At 30.2% G+C, this 21,917-nt stretch overlaps 1 protein-coding gene across 2 annotated transcripts in view; it reads left to right on the top strand.

The window, feature by feature from the left end:
* Positions 1 to 545: 545 nt before the first annotated feature.
* The window catches only part of LOC106468640 (cholinephosphotransferase 1-like), a 43,468-nt gene continuing 22,096 nt past the window's right edge, over positions 546 to 21,917 (top strand). For both annotated transcript variants that reach the window (XM_013929068.2, XM_022396993.1), the window contains exons 1-4: positions 546 to 913; positions 11,510 to 11,657; positions 15,208 to 15,349; positions 16,196 to 16,280. In XM_013929068.2, coding sequence (XP_013784522.1) covers positions 677 to 913; positions 11,510 to 11,657; positions 15,208 to 15,349; positions 16,196 to 16,280 — 612 coding nt within the window. In that variant the 5' untranslated portion in view covers positions 546 to 676. The remainder of the gene's footprint in view (positions 914 to 11,509; positions 11,658 to 15,207; positions 15,350 to 16,195; positions 16,281 to 21,917) is intronic.

Here is a 21,917-nt window from a genome sequence, read left to right as displayed (position 1 = left end):
AATGTTCAAGTTCTTACTAGATATAGGGTAGGCGGATATATAAAAGCGGGGAAGGTAATGTGTGCAGTCAGAGATAGATAGGGAGTGATTGAACTGCGGTCAGAAGTATTATTGACGTTCGTTTGTTTAGCGCGATTGTTGAGTTCAGTGTATCGGTAAAGTTATATTCGGAAAGAATAAACCAGTTTTATTAAGTAAAGACTTGTGTCGCTTAAGTTTCGTCGGTACGAAGTTACGGAAAGTTAATTAACAAACGGAGACGTAACAATATATTAGTTTACCAAACGTATATAAAATTTATTACGAAACGAAACCTATCCTTAATTTCAAGATTTCTAAAATATTTTTAAGTTAATTAAGTGCTGTTCACTTAGGTCGAATACATAATATTATTATAAGCTTTTAGAAAATGCTTTCTTCTGATTACTGCATGTTGAATAATATACTGTTTATATCTTAGAGTGCAAAAAAGGTAACAATTTCTTCTTACCTCTATGGTTTAAAATTAGGTCAAAATTAACATACTTTCGTTTACTCACACCTAGCGACAGAAAAGCTTCTTACGCTTGCGTAGAAATCCAATTACAGCTACACAATCTGTCAGCTGAAAGCTGTGTGGTAGTTTGGGGAAGTTGTTAAATTCTGGTTTGTCGTAGGTTGAAGTATATTGGTGACAATGATTTTCAGTTCGGCAGATATTTTGTCACCTGCTCAATTAAAAAAGCTGAAAGAGCACAAGTACAGTGCTTCCGGCTCTTCGTTTTTGGATCCTTTTATGCAGCCTTTTTGGAACTGGCTGGTTAAAAAATTTCCTCTATGGCTAGCCCCTAATCTAATGACAATTGCTGGACTAGTTATCAACATATTCACCTCATTAATCCTTGTATTTTATAGTCCAGATGCCAGACATGAGGTATGTAAATAATTTATATTATAATTCTAGTCTGCTATTATTTGTTAATATTATAACTTATAACAAATTTATAAACATATAAGAACAGGCATACCTGCCTCATGGTCTTTCAATTACTAGAATTTTGATGTTTGTCATTCAACAGTTTAACTTATATTACATCAGAATATATGGTATACATTTTTGGTAATGGATAAATTTTGATTAGCACATTTTGGCTTGGACAGGACACATGAATGGCACTAAGTGCTGCATATCGTGTACTTACTCCTACTCTTCCCTATAAGTATACTAATTAGAAAAAATCATTTCCAGACTTATTATAGTTTTCCTGTAATATCGGAAACAATAATCTTTCCAGATCAGCATATATCTGCTCTGATGAGGCAGTTATTTAACATTGAATGACACATTTCACATGACATATTACTCCAGTTTTACATTTTACTAATCACAAATAATTATTCTTAAATCATTTGGCCATTTTCTGCAGATTTGTATAGGATGTGTTTTGCCTTTCTCTGGCAACCTGCATAGATGAATTAATTACCAAAATCACAGACAGGATTATATCAGCTAAATCAAAATATGACTCCAAGTGTCACTTCCAGAAACTCCCCTCCTAATCAGCAATCTGTGGTGATATTCCTGTCAAATGCAATTTCAAAGTACTTTATATCAGTGTGATCCAAGTTCTTCATGGGTGTTAAATATCACCAAGGGAAATTCCAAGGTTGCTACCACCTTGAATGTTAAAGGAACATAAAACAATCACATGTGGGAACTACATTTGTCTGAAATTATGCTGTGTCAGCAAACAAGTGAATATGAAGACTTTGTGTCAAATATAAAACATAGTTTCTTCTGGAATAGTATAAGAATCTATATTACAAGTGGTTTTGCATCCTAAACATCATAACTTCTAATTCACTTTTTGAACTAAATCTACACATGCAGTACATCCTGTTATACATTGGTTTGACACAATGATACACAAAATTTTCAAATGTAATTACCAACAAGTTGCAATCTGGTTATGTTGTTTGAATTGTATTTTAAAATTGTACCTTTTAGTTCTATCTTGAAGGCTGTGCAACTATTAATTAACTGCCTAACTCAGGCAAATATATGCTGGTGTGGAACTTTTCCTGCTGATTTCTCCAAGCCCATTCCTTTGGCTGTGGTTTCGCTAGATAATAGATAGGGACAGTGGGAATCTCGTTAATCCTTTCATGTGAGTCACTAATTAGATGACGAGGCATTTGGCTACCTTAAGAGAGTCATAGATTTGGAAATAATTTTCTCTGATTAGTGTATGGAAAAACTGAAGTAATTGACTGACTTGTGAAGTGTGTCATCCACTGTTAATTCACAGCCTCATGTGGTCAAATATGTGCTAATATGAAGAGGTTTTTTTATATAACAGAAAATATATAATAAATTTGGAGATAATCATTTTGATTATAACATTTAAGGACAACAAGGGACCTGTTGATCCACCTTGGCTGTCTGTTCCACTAAACTACATATATATAAACTCAAAGCCAGCCCTTATTATTCAAATATTTATCAAGCTCTCCTAAATTTACTGCTTCCATCACATCTGAAGGCAACCCATTTTGAAGGCCAACTAACATGTTATGAAAATAAAATTGTCTTAGCTGAAGATGACTCCTACCCTGCCAAAATTTATACTTGTGTCTCTTAGTCCTATCATTCTCACCATTAAGTAAGAAAATATATGTTGCATCAACACTATCAATTTTCTTAAAAATTTTAAACACCTCAGTCAGATCCCTCTAATTAGTCTTTTTTTTTTTAAAAAAAAGAAAATATTGGAGATCTTAACCTACCCTCATATGACAACTTTTCCAGATATAATTTTATTGACCCTTCTCTGAGCCTGTTCTAACAATCTATTGATCTTCCTAAAAGTAAGGAACCGAAGACTGAACATAATACTTTAAACGTGGCTTAACCAATGACCTACACAATTAAATTATAATCTCTTTAGACTTGTATTCAATATTTCTGTGTATACAACATAAAATCCTATTTGCCCTACTAGTGGCAACAGCACATTGCTTGGATGGCTTAAAAGACTAATCAATCAGAAAACCAAAATCCTTTTTTTGCCATAACACTTAAATTTATTCCCATCAAAAGTATACTTAATTCCAATTATGATAGCCCATATGCATTTCCTCACATTTTTTATTATTGAAAGCCATCTGCCATTTACTTGCCCAATTAGTTGCCAAATAATTTAAATTCTTTCGTAAAGCAGCAGTATCCTCCTCGCAGCCAGCAACACCCAAGACTTAAATATCATCAGCAAATTTAAGTAATTGATTGACCATTCTTTCATCTATGTCACTGATGAAAACTAGGGGTAAGACTGAATAATTGAAATATAATTATTATTTGAACAAATATTCAAGTATTTGCTAATTTTTAAAAAAGTAATTTAAAGTGAGGAATGAGTGAAAACGAAACCAAAAATAATTACCAGCATGATGATTGAAAGGGAGGCAGACACTTTTCATTTCCTAGATCTGCTATTGGCTAAGTACCGTATATAGCAAATAGCAAGATGGTATCTAAGAGTAAAGCGTGGAAATACTTTGAGAAAATGAACGAGAACATTATACGGTGCAGCCTCTGCAGTAACAGTATTGCTTATTACAAATTAACGGGTGTGATACTTAATCACTTGAAACTTAAGCATCCATCTGTTACTTTGCAAGCAGGTACTAGTACAAGAGAAAAATCCAAACAAACATCACATCTTTCAATACAATGCAAAGGATATATCTATCGGTTTTGTTGAAGGAGAAGGGTTTTGAGATCTTATGGGATTTGGAATATCATAAAAGTTTGCTGCTTGATATAAATAACTTTTTTATAAAGATTTCCTTGTTTACTTTAGGAAGTTTAAAGTTTTAGTGAATCAGTTTATTGTTTTGTAAATATATAGTTTATGCAGTGATAGTGTACTTAAATTTTGAAAATGTAATTTATTATGATCATACTGTAATAATGATAGTACACATCCAATAATATTTTTTGCAACTGTATTAAAATTTTTAAATTTGTTAGATAGATACCTCCCCAATGGATGATACCATGTTGTAGCATTGAATCAAACCAACCATGATAAATAATGTTCACTTCATTCTCAGATAAATAATGTTTTAAATATTAAAACCCTACTGCTGATATCATTAATTTTTTTCTATTAATATGTTCGTTCCAATTTAATCTATAGTCTAATATTACTCCAATATACATAATACTTTCTGATTTTTGTAGAATTGATTTAATATTTATATTATTCTTAATAGATACGTATTTACAGATACAGTTCTCATAAATTACTGGCTTGCTTTGAATTATTTGATTGTATTAATACATAGAAAATATTTTATACTGTTTTCTTTATGTTTAAACATAATGAATAATCATATCTTCTTATGCATTTTAACTCATTATATCAGACTTTCCATTATATATTAGTACTAAGTCATCTGCAAAACTTATATCCCTATAAAACCTAATTTCATGGAAATCATTTAAATAAAAAATAGTAATGTACCCAAAACTGATCCGTGGAGCATTCTAGCATTTAAGTTCATTTCATCACTTATTATTTAACTACTTGTTTTCTATTTAGTACATACAAGTTAAACTAATTGAAAACAGTACCTCTTATTCCAATTTTATAAAGTTTTTTGGAATAAAAGTTCTTGTGAAATTGTGTCAGAAGCTTTTATTATATCTAGAAAAATATGTTATTTTATCATTATTAATCATTTGATTTAATCTATTAATCACTGTAATTAGGGCACATATTTTTTACAGTATTCAAGCTGACAATTTGTGAAAAAACATCTAAAAATGTGATTATTCTTTCCTTAACAATCTTCTTGAATATTATTGATATGACTGATAATAGAGCAGTAGGTCTGTAATAAATTCAAATCATTTTTATTGCCTTATTTAAATTTTGGCATAATGACAGTATCTTTTAAAATGTTTGGCAAAACTCATTTTTCCATTACATATTAATCAAATACATTATTACTAGCATCATTTGTTCATTATTATTTTTGATAATTTCAGCTGTAATATTCTTTTCCATTTCGTAGAATTTATAATTGTTTTAATTTCATATTCATTGGTTGGTATTAGATACATAGAATTAACAGTTACGTTATTTTTATGTAGTGTTTCATCTAACTGATCTGTATTTAGAAAGTTATAACAGTATTTACTTATAAATTCATCAGCTTTATTTGAACAAAAGTCTACTGTCTAATTTCACATACATTCTGCTTGTTTATTTCTAATACTTCCATTATTATTTTAACAAAATATTCAAACATTTTACTTTCATTAATATCATCAAGTTGTCCCAAATTTCCATCTGCTTTACAGTTGTCTTGACTTGTATGAGTACATTAAATATTACAAAACATTGGAACTACCACTGTGTTAAATCTGTTCTTTTGCTTTGAAAACATACATTCCTATTTTTTAATATGGACAGATTATAATTCTTTTTCTTTTCTTACTTAATTTTTTGTAACTTACATCATTTACTATTACACAAGAATAATGATAATATAACTTGCATCCATTAAAACATTATTTGGATCACTGGTCACTTTGTCACATGTGCTATACACACTAGCAACATCTCACTAAAGCCTAAAATTAATGTACAAAAAATGTATTTGCAGCAGTATTATCTAATAGGACCTACACGAAACGTACAGCAGCTGGAACACTGGACCTATTGAATGACAACTGGCAAGATATCAAAGAAGTGCTGCTGGTGTTGCATTTCTTGAAATGTGCCACCACTGTACTCTAAATCAGAAGTGTCCATCTTAATGGTGCACCATGTTACTGCTACTCTGCTATCAGATCATCTGATATTGGCACCTGATGAATGTGATAAAGATATCATAGTTTAAAACCACTGTGTCCATAACTTTAAGGCAGCACATTCAGAAACAGAAACAGCACATAAATTAGCACTCATCACATAATTTTTGGATCTTTGAAACAAAGGTCTTAAGTTTACTGAGGATGCAGTTAGAATTGCTTTAAAAGAGAAAATAAATGAACTGCTTTGAAGTCTGTCGAATAGCACTGATGACATTGTAGGAGGGGAACTAGGCACATCTATGGAAGCAGTTGGACCCCCTGTTACAAAACTTTCTCTGACGAGCATTCCGCTGTGACTACCCTGTTTAGCAAGGAATACTATACAGAATCCACCTCATTGCAAACAGAACTTGAAAAATACATATTTGGTCAGTTGCATTATTGTAACCCAATTTCATGAAGGAGACTGAATTAAGATTACTACAGAAAACTAGTACATTTACCAAAGACCTGTCTGTGCATCCCAGCTATATTTGTACCAGCAGAGAGACTTTTTCAGTTGTATCACTTGTAGTTAACAGACTCTGCAGTTGTCTTTTTCCCAAACATGTAAACATGCTGATTTTCTTTTAAAGTCAGAATTTATGAACAGTGTATACATTGGCAAAACAAAACTGAAGAAAACATTTGTGAAAAGATTTCTGTTGCTGTTCTACTCCTCCTTTTCATATTATTTCATTATCTGGAATCAAAACGAGCACGTATGTCTCTTCTTGAGAATTTGATGTATGTTTTATGAGAATTATTAAACAAGGTCAAAATGCAGTTCTCAGCTTCAAATATGCTTTTTTTTTAAATATAATTTTAGTGTGAATTTTGATTTCCTAATTCTTATTTTCTTACTCTTATATCTTAGATATTGTATTATTTCAAGATTGATTACTGCTAATAGGTTTAAGACTGTCATTCTAATTAGAGGTTGAATATTTGAATACTCAAAAAATCTTAGTAATAGAATACTCAGATATCTAATTATTCAAAATTCCCACTTCTAATGTAAACCAAAAAGAGCAAAGGCCCTTACATTTAGCCCTGAGGTACCCCACTTGAGACATTAATCTGGTTTGACTAAACTTCATTTATAAGAATCCATTGCTTTTATCCATTCAATCATTTTTCTATTCAATGAGCTAACTTATCCTCCACTTTTCTAGAGATTGGTTTTTTAAGAAGGCTTTTATATGGTACTTTGTTAAATGCTCTTTGAAAATCCAGATAAACCAAAACACATCCTTACCATCATCTACATAAGCAGTAACTTGGAGAGAATTAGAGTAATCAAATGACAAATGAAATGTACCATTCCATGTTAATTAACTGCCTTGTTTAGGCAAATATATGTTCCAAGACATACTTATCTTCACTGACACTATAAGTATTTCTCTATCGCCAAGGTTTTCACTCTTTGCCCATCTGAGCATTGAAAATGCTTGCCCCAGTCTTTTATACCCCACTCGAATGCCCTTGGCAAATTCTAATTTGTGAAATTCTCCACCAATTTCAATGCACTCTCTATCTAGGTACTGTATATAAGCACCTCATTCAGGTAGTGTAATCACTTTTTGGAGACGTAAACCGACTTTTAGCGAGGAGATACGGTGGGAGAGTGTCAGTGGAGGTAAATACATTTTCAGTTTAGGACTGTAGCTAGAATCCCACATTGAGAAGGTGGAGGGGCTGGTGCATTTTAGTAAAATATTATGAAATGAATATTGTATGATATATATAATCTGCTGACATTGTGAGAGTGTTCCATAAATTCTTGCATAAAGTTAATGAAATTGCTGAACAATAAATTTGAAGTGATTCATTTAATTGTGAAATTGGTATATCAAGGCTTAACTAATTCTTTAGGCTAACTAATGCCTCAATTCTGGCTTTTTATATTATTTTGCATGCCAGTGATCATTCAAGTTAGATTTGGATAAATGTTTCAACATGATGATTTTTGAAGCATTCACACAATGAAAACTTTGACTTGTTTTCAGAATAATAAAGTTTCCTGTTTAGTTTTGTATCCATTTTTTAAGCTTATGTAGGTCACTTGGGAGGATGCAGGTGCCATTAGGTTGGAGAAGGCTAATTTTCCTGAAAGGAGGCCAATGGCCTTTTGGAGGGGTCACTTGTTTTAACTACTTGCAGCACTATACAGTAGTATGTTGTCTGTCAGTCAGTACACACTAAAATTATGTCACATAAGGGATGCTTAATGTTGCAATTTGTTAAATGTGTGCATGCCATGAATCATGAGAAGTTGTGCATTCTGTAGGCTACAACACAGAATGACATATGAACTTCTAAAGCAAGAAGTGAAAATATGTGTTTCTCTTCATTTTGGTTTTATTTAATTTTGAAAGAGAGCACTTTTGAGGACCCTGTGCAAGTAAATATAGTTTTACTTCAGATCTTAAAAGGAGGATTTAAGCATTGTATAAGTAATTTTAGGCCAGATAGTTTTGACTTCAGTAGCAATGAAAGCTTAAGAGAGTCTTATGAAAGATGCTGTGCAAGACCATATGATGAAGTTCAAATTGGCTTTATCAAAGGAATATCTTATGTTACCTACCTCTTAAGGTAACACGGTATGTGGGCAACAAAGGATTATTTGTTCTTTCTAGGCTATCCTTTCTCACCGTATCTATGGAAAAGTAAAAAATTTAAACCTCTCTTTACTTTCCAGAAATAATTGATTCCTTCTTACATTCCTATAAAGTGCTTGCCTCCATTGTTGTTGATGACAACTCATTCTACAAGTCAGTCACCATCATAGAAAAATAAAACTGTCTTAACTGGAACTCAGATTATATTTTCCATTTCTTAAACTTGTGTTCTCTCATCCTGTTATTTCAGAATACAGCACAAAGAAATTAGGAGCCACTATTGTATTGTTCACATGGATAATCTTGTAAGCTATAATAAGGTCCTCTTACCACTTATTTCTCAAGAGAAAACAAGTAGAGATATCTCAGCATATCCCTGTATGATAATCTTTGTCCTTGAAATCATCCTAATAGCCCTCCTTTGAACCCTTTCCAATATTTGAATATTCTTTCTTAGATAAGGAGACTAAAACTGTACACTGCATTCCAAGTGAGGCTTAACTAGTGATGTGTATAGAGAGATAATTATCTATTTTGACTTGTAATCAGTATGTTTATAAATACACCCTAAAATTCTATTAGCTTTACTACTACCAACAGGGCACTGTTTCAAATACTTAAGTGGCATAACCACCACTATACCAAGATACTTTTATTTAGTTATGCTATTAGGTTTCGATCTATATTTAATAAGTGATCCAAATTATGATAACCCAAATGCATTACATTTCACTTATTGTAGTTAAAGGTTATTTTTCCAACTTACCAGTTGGTTTAAGTTATTCTATAATATCTCAACATTCTGAATACAACTGAAAATATGAAAGTTTATTTTGATCAGTAAGCTTTACTAATTATGATAACCCAAATGCATTACATTTCACTTATTGTAGTTAAAGGTTATTTTTCCAACTTACCAGTTGATTTAAGTTATTCTATAATATCTCAACATTCTGAATACAACTGAAAATAGGAAAGTTTATTTTGATCAGTAAGCTTTACTAATTATGCCCGTATCAATAACATTAATGTAAAGATCAAAACACAAAAAATAACCCCTGAAGTACTAGTAACAGTTTATTGATAGAAAACAACGTACATCTAAATCTATGTGGAATTTCCAATTCACTGCTTACATTTTTATTTGTTTTGAAAATATTGAATTAACATTATTCTTCAGTTAGCTTTGTACTTCAGATTAGACTAGAGGGACAGAAACAGGAACACTGTCAACAGATAATAATAATTACAATTAGCATACTGTAGAGTCTCCCAGTTAGTGGAATTTGCTAATTTATTAATTATTGAGCTCATTAACTGATTACATTAAACTAATCAATTATTCTTACATGAGGCTTGGATACTTGTAATAATTGGAAATGCAAATTTTAATTATTTTCTTGAGTCTTGATACTAATAGTTTAAGCTGAATAACCTTAAATTAATGAGAAATTGTAAGGGCATTATTTTGATTAATTGTTTTCATAGTAATTTCAGTTAATTGATTTTATTTTATGTGGTGTTAATCAGTGTAATCAATAATCATAGGTAATCCATTATATCAATTGCTCAAGTAAATTTCCTATCTATAGTATACTTCAGCAAAATGAGCAAGTTTCAGCAGTCATGATTGCTTTAGTGGCAGAATCTGAAATAAATTTTTGATCAGCTACAAGTGCATAAGTTGCTGGTTAATTATGAAAATTGGTAAGCAAAAACAAAAAATTGTACTTATTTTGTGAAGTGTAAAATTTCTTTTGACACATTACACTTTGAATTGAAACTACAGTAGCGTATAATTTCACAATCGTCAATAAAACAAGTTTAGTGATGAAATTCTTGATCTCAGTTTCTAATCCAGGAATTAGTTTTAGGTTTTTTGATTCCTAAGCTAAATTTCTGTATTAGAATTGGAGTATGGGAACATACTTGTGCAAAGAATTCCATTGTGTTAACATTTATATTTGTTATGCTTGATAATAATGTTACGTCTCCGTGTGTTAATTAATTTTCCGTACTTCGTTCCGACGAAATTTTAACGACACAAGTCTTTACTTAATAAAACTGGTTTATTCTTTCCGAATATAACTTTACCGATACACTGAACTCAACAATCGCGCTAAACAAACGAACGTCAATAATACTTCTGACTGCAGTTCAATCACTCACTATCTCTCTACCCACCTCACATTCCCATCTTTTATATACCAGCCCACCCTACATCGAGCAATTACTAGAGCATTCCCGAAAGAACAAGATAGTTCTAGAAACTAGAGGGCGCCACAGTGGTCACGTGACTCGTTGACGCAACAATAATATTAAATTTTGTTTAAAGTGCTGAAAGCATGAACCTTCATTTTTGAAATTTTGGATTATCTGAGATGCATTTTGGTGTATTTCTGGTAACAATTCGTTAAAGTATGTAATAGCTTTTACATACACTGATTCTTTCCTTTTCCAGAATAACAAACTCCAGAATTTATAATTGTAGACCTTCATTTCAGTGGTACATTATTATATCCTTCTGTACGATTATTAATGAAAAACATAAAATACAATTTCATACTATAATTTTGACCTGTACAATTATTAAGTTTGAAATCTCAATTTTCCACCCTGCGCTGTTATTAAATTCTTGATCTTTTTCCACCTTACACTATTATTTGGAACACGAGAGTACACAAATAAGTTACCTTATAACTTATTGAACAGAAGCTATATTTGTTTTGATATACATGATCTCAACCAAGAGTATTTTTAGCAAAAGTATTGTTACCTAGTCTGACATGGGTAATGGTGATGCCATTTTAAAAAGTGAATTTCAGGGTCACCATTAAACCTTTGTTAGTTTTTGCTGTATTTTTGCTAGAATTGGATTGTATAAAGCAAAAAGAGATAAGCTAAGGGGTCATTATTGGATCCTGAAGATTTCCTTAATGTACAAATATTCTGATGAATATCTTTAGATATCATTATCTGTGTATAAATAAAGTAAATATAAGTACATGGAATGAGATCAGCTAAAGCTGTTGTATAATTACAGGCTCCACGATGGGCATTCCTCATTTGTGCGGTTGGTCTGTTTGTTTATCAAACTCTGGATGCTTGTGATGGAAAACAAGCTCGGCGGACTGGTTCCAGCTCACCACTTGGTGAGTTGTTTGACCATGGCTGTGATTCCATGTCAACAGGTAAGGTCTTCTTGATTACAGTTATTCAATAGTTTGAGGATATTTTTGTTTGGTGATAAATAAAAGACTTCTGTTTTTGGTTATTGCATGTTATTTGTAAGAAGAAAAACTTTGTGTTGGTGGTAATCATACTAGTATAAATGACATATTTTTAGGAGGCACATGCAGACACACAGATGAAAGAAACTGTACAGATTAATTTTTTTCTTATTGGTAATTGTTAATTGTTAAATATTTGTAAATTTATGAAGATTATGAATTAATTTTATAATGCACAAGCTGAGGTACTTGTTCTTTGTCTGGGTTATGAACTTAAAAAAAAAAAAAATGTGGGTGGATGCTATAATATTAATAACATAAAAATCCTAACTTTCACACAGTTTGTTTATAACATAACATATTATTACAGTATTCATTATTACCTCACCAAAAGTTCTGTGTAAGCTTTAAGAACTCAATATGTATATACTTAAAACATGATATATACTGTGCAATGGTCAGGTAGTGGACAAAGTAGTGGTGGTAGGGGTGCTTTCTGTTACATACTTTCAACACCCACCTCTTAACTAACACCACCACCACCACTAACATGCTCCTTGTTCCAAACTATTATCCCACAAACTTTTGTTAAGATTGGCCCAGTGACCTAGTAGCAATTAGATAACAGATACACATTTTTGTGCTTTGTGTATCTAGATTTTGGCATCTTGAATTAGAGTTGACCTTTATTTTGATTTTTGTCAAAAAATGATGTAACTAAAAGTTAAATTACATAATATACAAAATAGTATACTGAGCTTATTGATCATTACTTCATGTACTAAGGTAGTCTAAAATAACTTGTGTGATACTTAAGTGGTTTCTAATAGAAGTAGTCCATTGTCATGTTTTGTATTTTTAGGAAAGACATGTTAACCAAAGCATTACTGTTTTAATGTAAAAATTATTAGAGCTTTTCTGATCACCTTTAGATCTAGTAAGGTGTGTTATAATGATGTTCTAGAAAATAAAGTTTCATCCTCTAAATTAGCTAAAGAATATTTCTGTGTGACTTGTATGATTGTGTTGGTAAGTATTTGCTACTTTGATATATCACTTGTTAAAAGCATGTGTTTCAATAGGCAAGATCAGATCATTGAAAAGTCTTAGCGAAGTTATCCTTTGTATTTTTTTTGTTCCACAAATGAGTTATATACCATATCTAACTTTTATAACATAAAATAGGATATATCTATATATCTTAATTTAGAGCTTTTATGTACATGTATGTATGTGTTAGAGTAGGATGTTATGTGACATCAATAACAACAAAACTACAAATAACAGTTAGTACAAATTTAGTACCTTATAGAATATACTTGTATGATTATATAATAAAATGAGCTTGTACATTAATAAAAAAAAAAATCAAATGTACAAAGTATTATATATTTTAAATAAATGTACCATTAAAAATAATTAAGAAAAAGAGCTTGGAAAATCCATGCAAGATTTTATCATTTTTAATAATATGGAAGAGGAAAAAATCTGGTGTGACTGCCAATTAAGCTCATTTTTTCTAACTTAAGTATTTCCATCAGTGTGTGAAAATCATTTATATGTACTTGAATAATTTGATAACCAAGGTTAAAAAGTTTGTAGGTCAGTTGACTGTGGTAACTTATTAATGGGTGTTAGAAAAAAACTTTCATGAAGTAATTTAGCTTTACTATGCAACACAATGAGCATTTAACAGAGAAAGGGCTTCAGATATATTTGTGAGAGTGCTGGTTAAACATTTTCTAAAGCATCACACACTGAATTGTTACAATGTAATGACTCAGAAACACGTAAGTAGAATGATCTTAGAATAAGGTTAAATGTTTCCATGTCAAAATTTTAAATAGCTTTGAATGCTGTAGGTAAAATTTTCAGTCTTCAAAGAGCAAATCATCATATTCCTCAGATGTTTAAAGAATGTTATCTAAAAATTTAGCTCTTGAATGTGTGTAGAATTATAAAATCATGAACATATTATGTGACCTGACACTTTTAACCTTGTTTGATTGTATATGCATGATTATGGTGATAAAGTAATGTACTTATACCCTGTGTATATGTACCATATCATCTTTTTTTTTCCTAATAGCCATGAAAACCTGTAGCTTGTGATAGAACCTATCAATCAATATCAGACCATTTGTAGACAGTTTATCATAAGATGGAAAATCATGCTGCTACTAACTTTAAATAATACTGTATTCATATCAGAAATGTGTTATTTTCAAGATTTATAGATAAGTGAATAAAGCTCAAGGGTGAAATGTTTTTTAAGAAAGTTAACAAAAATGTATTCATTGGCTCGCTGCATTAGTAAATTTGTGGCTGTATGAAGAAGTAATTACTGTACTTTTTTTTTAATGCTGCAATGTTAAACAAGATAGTGAACAATAACTTTTGCTGATCTACACAATAACCTCTTATTAATACATGCTGAATATCTTCTATCCAGTTCAGTGAAATCTAACATCCTTCAAGGTCATTATGCACTGAATATTTACAGTTGAGGTAGTATTGGTATAAATTTTATTTTATAGTTTTAACACAGAATTGTAAAATGTGCAATAAAGTGAAAAAATATTTAATAATTAACAAGTAATTTTTTTAGTGTAGAAAAACTTAAACTAATTAGAATGAAGCCTGTGAGAGTTCTTAGATATAGTCCATTTAATTTTAGCAGACATAATCATAAATTTGACTGTTGAAAAGAGCTTGTAATTGACATTTTAGTTTACACACGTCCATTCAAAAAAGTGAAATGATGTAAATATTTGTACATGAAACCTTTAATTCAGATTAATAATATTATATTCATGCAGAGCTCAAATTTTAGCATAATATCAATGTTTGCAATACATATAATTACTGCAGACCACAAGAACATGACATGATAAAAATGAACCACTCTAGATTAACACTGAATCAGAAAATGCTTCTCATTTACTTCAGGCATTTTGCCAGTTTCTATAAAGGCATGTAGCAGAGTGGTATCAGGTTTGTTGGGAGCCGGATGGCTTTTATGAAGCATATATTAACCAAATTCCACTGCTGACTTACTTCAGAATAATGCACACTATGTAGTTACTTTATTTAGGTTGTGCTTTATGATAATGTTGTTTATATCCAGACCAAGAGTTGGTACAAGATTTTGACCCAGGATTGCCACTGTGATTACCTTTACAGTGGATGACTGGTGGTAAGAAACAGTTAGCTGTGAGACAGACTTTGCAATACAAGATTTCCCACATAGATGAATAAGGAAATCAATTTAAATAGAAACATGCTATTTATTAATAGTACTTTCAATTAAATACACTGTATTAACATTACAATATGTGATGGTTTTCTACTAGATGATGTTTTGAAATGCTAAACAGTTGGTTTTTGGGTAAAAAAATATTGTATACAAATTAAGAAAAACTTTGAAATAAAAATTAATTTAATTACAGGATTAGGAAAGGCTACAGGTTTGACACAACTTCAGTTTAAGCATGATTCATTCTCTTTCCAGTGTTTGTGTCTCTTGGTGTATGTATAGCAGTTCAACTTGGTGCATATCCTGCATGGATGTTCTTCCAGTGTTTTGCAGCCTTCGCTCTCTTTTATTGTGCACATTGGCAGACATATGTGTCAGGGACTTTACGATTTGGCAAGTAAGTAAGAGCAACCATCAGTAACTTGAGGGAAGATTACAATATCACCATTGTTCTTGCTGTAGGTTTGTTAACCAAAATTTAAGATTTTCAGTTTGTGGAACCTTAAATATCAATAAGTCATTTGTTTGAGTAGAGTTTAGTTTTTTAAATTTAAGTCAATTATGTATTATTAAAAATGAAATTTTGTTTTTAAAATAAAAGGACTATCAGAAAATTGTGTAAAATGCTTAAAAGTAGTGGAATTTGGCTAAATATAGAGAATAACTTTTTAAATAAATTTATCTTATTCTTCAAGAAAATAGTATTTTAACTCCTCATTTAAGAGATCTTGTAGCAGGACAAAGGTTTTGATACATGATCTCTCTTCTTCTTTCTATTTTTTGTTGTTGTTCCTTCAAACTTAATGAGTTAATCATTGCTGGAAAGGTTCAGTGAACTTGCATTAATATTTTGTAGAAACAGTTCTAAAATGCTTCCATTATTTTTCTCACTCTTGACATACACAAGGTGTAGTATTTTATGTTTATAAAAATTAATATTTGTGTAATGCAATGTAATAATGTTTTTCAAGTAATGAAAATAAAATCTTGTAAATAAAAAAAAGGGTGATTGTTTTAGAACTGATGTTTGATTTTTAAAGGTGTCATATGAGTGGTAGATTCTTGTTTGTTCGTAATATTGTATTTATGTTTTATTATTTAATTATATTATTGAAAACATAAATTAAAATATTATTTAATTTATCTAATCATCAAATTGAAACAAACTTTTTCTTTTTTTTTAACGAGTATGATTAAATATTAAAGTCAGTGTACTCGCTTTGTATGGTTTGATTACTTCCAGATTTGATGTGACTGAAGCCCAGTTTACAGTAATGTCCATACACTTGGTTTCTGCAGTGTTTGGTCCAAGTATCTGGACCACAAGAGTAAGTAGTGACTTCCAGATGTTTCTCACTGATTTTTTATGTGTAGGAAATTTGTGTACACTACATATTTATTAGTAAGACACAAATATTTGGGAATAAGTGATCACACATTATGTATGAGTGCTTACAAATTGTTTGTAGTGTTGTAAGTCTTTTATTATGTTGGAAACAAATCAACTCTAAATACTTGTAGATTAAACATTTTTCATCTAAAGGGGAGGAGGTATGATCATACATTTCCATAAACTGTGGAATTAATTACTGGCTACAGAGTGAATTTGTAGTCTAAATTAACCTCCTCAAATGAGTGTTTTTTTTTTAAGCATTCAAGACATATCAATTAAAAGATCTTAAAAATAATAATTGATCATAAAGTTTTAATTGACAAATTCTTTAAGCTTTCTGCTTAACAGTGTTTTCTCACACACACACACACACACACACACACACACACACACACACACACACTTGACTTTTTTATTACAATCAGTAAAGTGTTGTTATTAAAGTTGGAAGCCTTTTGAGTGTAGTGCCATTTTCGTTTTGAGGTTTGAACTGTCAATATTTTATGCATTTTTATTGATTAAAAACTAGATTTCTTTAAATGTGATTAAAATTCAAACTTTATTTAGAGAACTGGAAAGTGTATCAGTTTTTAGCTCAAAAATATGTATGGATGTCAATTATTTTTTTTGCAATTAAATGTTCTGTTTCTTGAATGGTGGAGAGAATAATCACACTGATGTGCTACTTGTGTAAAATTATAGAGCATAAGTTTCTTATGAACTGATTGTACTGTACACTGGTTTTTGTAGAGGGTGACATTTTGGATTCTCTCTAGATATTACCTACTGCAAATGCCTTTTAAGTGTAATATTAACATCAATTAAAAAACAAGTTACTTACTTTCTGGAAAGTGATCTATATAAAAAATATTTACTTATACTCATTTGATGCACTTGAATCATTTTTTATCAATTTAAATCTCTTATTACTGGACTGTTTGTGACTGATTGAAATAATTGCTTTGTATGCACTATTTATGTCCCAGTTCAACAAGTGTATGATCTTTTTCTAATTGAAAGGTTTTAAACGTTTTTTATCTCATTGTGTATTTATGGTAAAACTAATTGTATTAAATTGAAACGTTTAAATATGTGTAAATTGTTTATCCATATGCTTACTATTTGTTGGATAACTCTTGTTTTGTGTTGATGTTGAGACAATTTATCAAGTTCTATGCTGAACTCTTCAACAGGATCTGATGAAAGACCCAGTGTAGAACTTAAAATATTGCCTCAACAAAACCAAGGCAGGAGATTTCCATAAAACAGTCTACACATCAAATACACTGTTTAAACTCACCTTGAAAATGTTTCATTGTTTAGGATTTTATTTTTAGATCTTGTCATGTGAATAACTGAAGTCAGTACACTTCAGTTTACATAAAGAGCTTAAGTTTAATTGATTAATGGATCCAAGTTTATTTTTGTTTAATTTGTTAAAAGTAGCTTAAACTTTGAAAATTAATCACATTTATTTGAACCAAAAAAATAGTAATTTAATAGTTTTCAGGCCAATATGAACCTATTATGAGAGAGCATTGTCTCCAAATCTTCCATATAAATGTGAAATTAATGAAAAAGTGGTCCTAAAGCACTCATAAAGCATGCATACTAACTCTAGTTCATAGGTAAATTTATGCATCTTAACATACAGATTGTCTTTTAGAACATCTGAGAATGAAATAATTTGTCAGAGGAATTAAAAGGTAATAGTTAGGGATGCAACAACCAAATTAAACTGTCATGTCCTCAACCTTCTCAGTGTGGATAGTACTTTGAGGTATGAAAATTAGTCACACACTCCAAAAATTATCATGTGTAACAGACACCAGATTAACCCTATTACAAATGGTGAGTACCTCTATGATAGAGGGCATACCTACATATATTTTAAAATGTAAGTAAAAGTAATAATTCTAACTCTGTTTCAACAATTTTTAACTCAAAAATATTTTAGAATTGACATTTTGTAACATTTAACTGGTATAATTTGCAAAGAAAGATTTTTAAGTATTTCAAACTTGTGTCTCTGCACAGCTCTAAGAAAGCTTGTCTGTAAATAATGTACTTATCCCAAAGCATAGGTTTATATTTGATAACAAACAATTGTTCTTGAAAATATAATTATTAAGGTTTTGCTTCTTGAATGGTTTTCTATTCTTCTTCACAGATTTTATTAGTATAACCTCTGTTTCCACCTTTTTATAATTTCTCAGCATGTGATCTGAACATCTATGAATGAAGTTCAGCTTCAAAAATATCTATAAGCAAAGTTTCAGTACCACAGAATAGAGCAGATTATAATTTATTTATGTAGAGTTAATAAAGTGTTTTAAGAAATAAATTGTGGTTTTGTGAGAAAGTGATTAGATTTAGTTTCTGCAAAGAAGAAAAACAATGTAATGGAAAGTTTAGAAGACTCAGGAACAAAGCATAGATCTGGGGATTTTTTATAGTTTTTTTAGGCTTATTTTTAGTTCTTGAAAATGTTTTCTTGTTAAATTATGTTTGTTTGAAGCTATGGAGAGTACAGTAGGCTATGATAAAATATATTAATAACCAAATGTGACTTTTTTATTTATTGAATATTGTTGTCAAGTTTATCATTTTCAAATAACACACATAAATAAAGAATTCTTAATTTATTGAAAATGAATTATATTTATGGGATATAAGTTGATCTTGGTCATGTATACACTGTTAGCGAAAGTTTTATTACCTAGTCTGATCTGATGTCATTTTGAAATGGTCAGACTTTGTCACAGATCAATCTTTCAAGTTTTCTACAGTGTTATTTTACAATCTACAACCAGAAGTGGTGACAACTGCAGTAGGCTAAAATAAAGTATCAAAAAAAATGTTTTTTTTTTTCATCTTACAATTTTCATATTTCATTTACATAACCTCTAGAACCTCCTAAATGAATATCATTATAGTTTATCTCATAATTTCTGTACCCTGACACTAGCTGTAGTGAAATCAGTAGAGAAAGTTGAAAAATATGAAATTGTATTAAAAGTACATTTTTGTTTTTTCTAGAATGACTTCAGATTCTAACAGACAATTACAATTATTTATCCTAACAGCTTTAGGCTTTTAACTATTTCACAGATGCCTTCAATTAATTTATTGTCTTTGCTCATTGAACTGTATAACTACTAAATTAGCATAACAAAGCAATAAATTACCTGGTGAGACCATAGCTCAAGTTATGATAAAAAAAAAAGTATCAAATTACATAAGGAAAGAGCAACTTGTTCATGCTTTGAGGAGAAATTTGTTAAACTTTTTTTTCATTTAAGGTTTCTTATGTTATGTAATTAAATTTTTAATTTTACATAGTAGTTACTTTGATAACAATAAATACAAAATATGCATAAAAACAAGAAATTTAGTACTTATGTGTAGGCTCTTGCACACAGTAATTGATATCTTGTTGACACTGAGCCATACTGTTTGGTAGTATTGTTCATAGTATAAAACAGTTTTTTTTACAATCAAATATCTAATTTAGAACATAAAATATTAACATGCACAAAGAATACAATGTTCTAAAACTATTTTCATTTAACTGGCTTTCTAACTAAGCTATAAGTGCATTACAATAATTCAGTTAGCTGACCAAGGTGATCTCAGCAGTAGCAATAATGAAACTGTAGTAAAAAATATTTAAAAACAGTTGGCAGGACAAGCAAGCTGTATAAGGAATTCAGTAATTTAAAATGTTGTCTTTCTGTTGGTTACAAAATATCCCAACAGAAGATGTCAGAGAATTTTTGACATTTTTTTGAAAGGCAAATATGAGAGGAGGGTGTGACATATGGGTTTGACTTCCTGGTTTATATCTCGGCAAAGCAAGAAGATTGGAGGCTCTAAGTTTACATTATGTTTTAGCAATAGTTCAACTTTAAGAAATTTATGCAGAACTCAAGAAATCATGTAGGTGTAGAAAAGAGTACCTAAAATGGGTGCTTCAAAGCAAATAAGTGTTACATGATATAGAGGTGAAAATTAAGAGTTTATTTAGATACTTATATAATATTCCAATTTGAATTATAAACTATATCTTGATGCCAAGTTTATTGACATACATAAAGGATCAGCTGTTTTGTTACAACTGTACATTTGCAATGCTAGGGCCTATGTAAGAAATGTTTTCCATCAGAACATTATGTTTAAACTCCAGTGGAGCATATGATACATTATACTTCTAAACTTCAAGTTATTTATATTATTGAAAGTAAGTCCTTTTTAACATGTCTCGACAGTGTTTCTGTAGTTATACTGATGTGATAAAGAGCATGTTAGCATTGTTATTGCATATCTGTCAGGATAAAATAAGTTAGTGGCACACAACTGATAATTTTGTTTCATTTCATAATTCTGAAGTGTTGTTTGATTCATTACATTCCCTAAAGCTATAAAAAATGATACTTATCTGAAATTGAATATTAGGATTTATATTCTCAGAAGTTGGAAATTTCCAGCTTTTCTTGGTGATGTCTATTTATTTTTTAAATCTATAAAATTTATATAAAGTTTTCAAATATGGGAACACAGAACAAGTTATCTGACATTTGATAGGTTCTATGTAATGATTGTGGAATGTTTTTGTTGTTACTAATCTAAAGGAACTTAGTTTTTTTATATTTAAGGAAAATAAAAGGTACTTTACATGAAAATGGACCATCCACAATGTTGTGTGTTTTATTAAAAAAAAAAAAAAATTACTTGTTTGAATGAACATTAAAATTTATAATTGTTTTTTGTTTTTGTGATTACATTTTTTCATTGGTTAATAATTTAATATCATGTTAAAAATCATTCTTATGTTGCAGTATTTGATTACTTTTACTTCTTTGAATATTTTTTTACAGAAGTAAAATATTACATTTGGAAGTGATCATGACAGTGGAAAAACTGTTACTTTTAAGGTTGTCTGTTTAATACACCTGACACATTAATGGGATAATGATGCATAGAACACTTCAACACTTTTTGATTCAGGTATAAAATGCATGGAGATTCAATGAATAATTCACATTACCAGTTTATAGAGTGTATAACCTCAGCCACTGGGAGTTTGAATCCAGTTTCTGATAATGTTTTCAATAATTTTAATGATAGACCTTTGATATATTTTTCAGGCACTTTGTGAATGCTTTTAACAGTTTCTGTTTCAGAGTTAGAACTCCATCTGAATGATTTCTGCATATGTTTGTTTGGAATTGTACACAAGTGACTTACTCATCATTCGTCATGAGCATTTAAAAGAAATCATTTTCAAAAAACATTTACACAAAATATGAAAAATATGTGAGGCAGTACTGAGACTTCCAAGTACCAGTTGAAAATTTAACATTGTGCTTTACAGTACTCAACAAACATGAGTTATTATTTTGGAGAAATTTGACATGTTTGTTTATAAAGCTCAGTGACTGTGGTAATTTTTAGCTCAGATTCTTAATACATAATGAAATCAGTAATACCAGAAGCTAAAAATATACTTATGTATATACACACACACACACACACACACACACACACACACACACACACACACACACACACA

The sequence above is a fragment of the Limulus polyphemus genome, unplaced genomic scaffold (genome assembly GCF_000517525.1).
Source record: "Limulus polyphemus unplaced genomic scaffold, Limulus_polyphemus-2.1.2 Scaffold3094, whole genome shotgun sequence".
Lineage (NCBI taxonomy): Eukaryota > Metazoa > Arthropoda > Merostomata > Xiphosura > Limulidae > Limulus > Limulus polyphemus.
The sequence above is the reverse complement of the archived record's forward strand: the minus strand, read 5'-3'. Positions and strand labels throughout refer to the sequence as shown.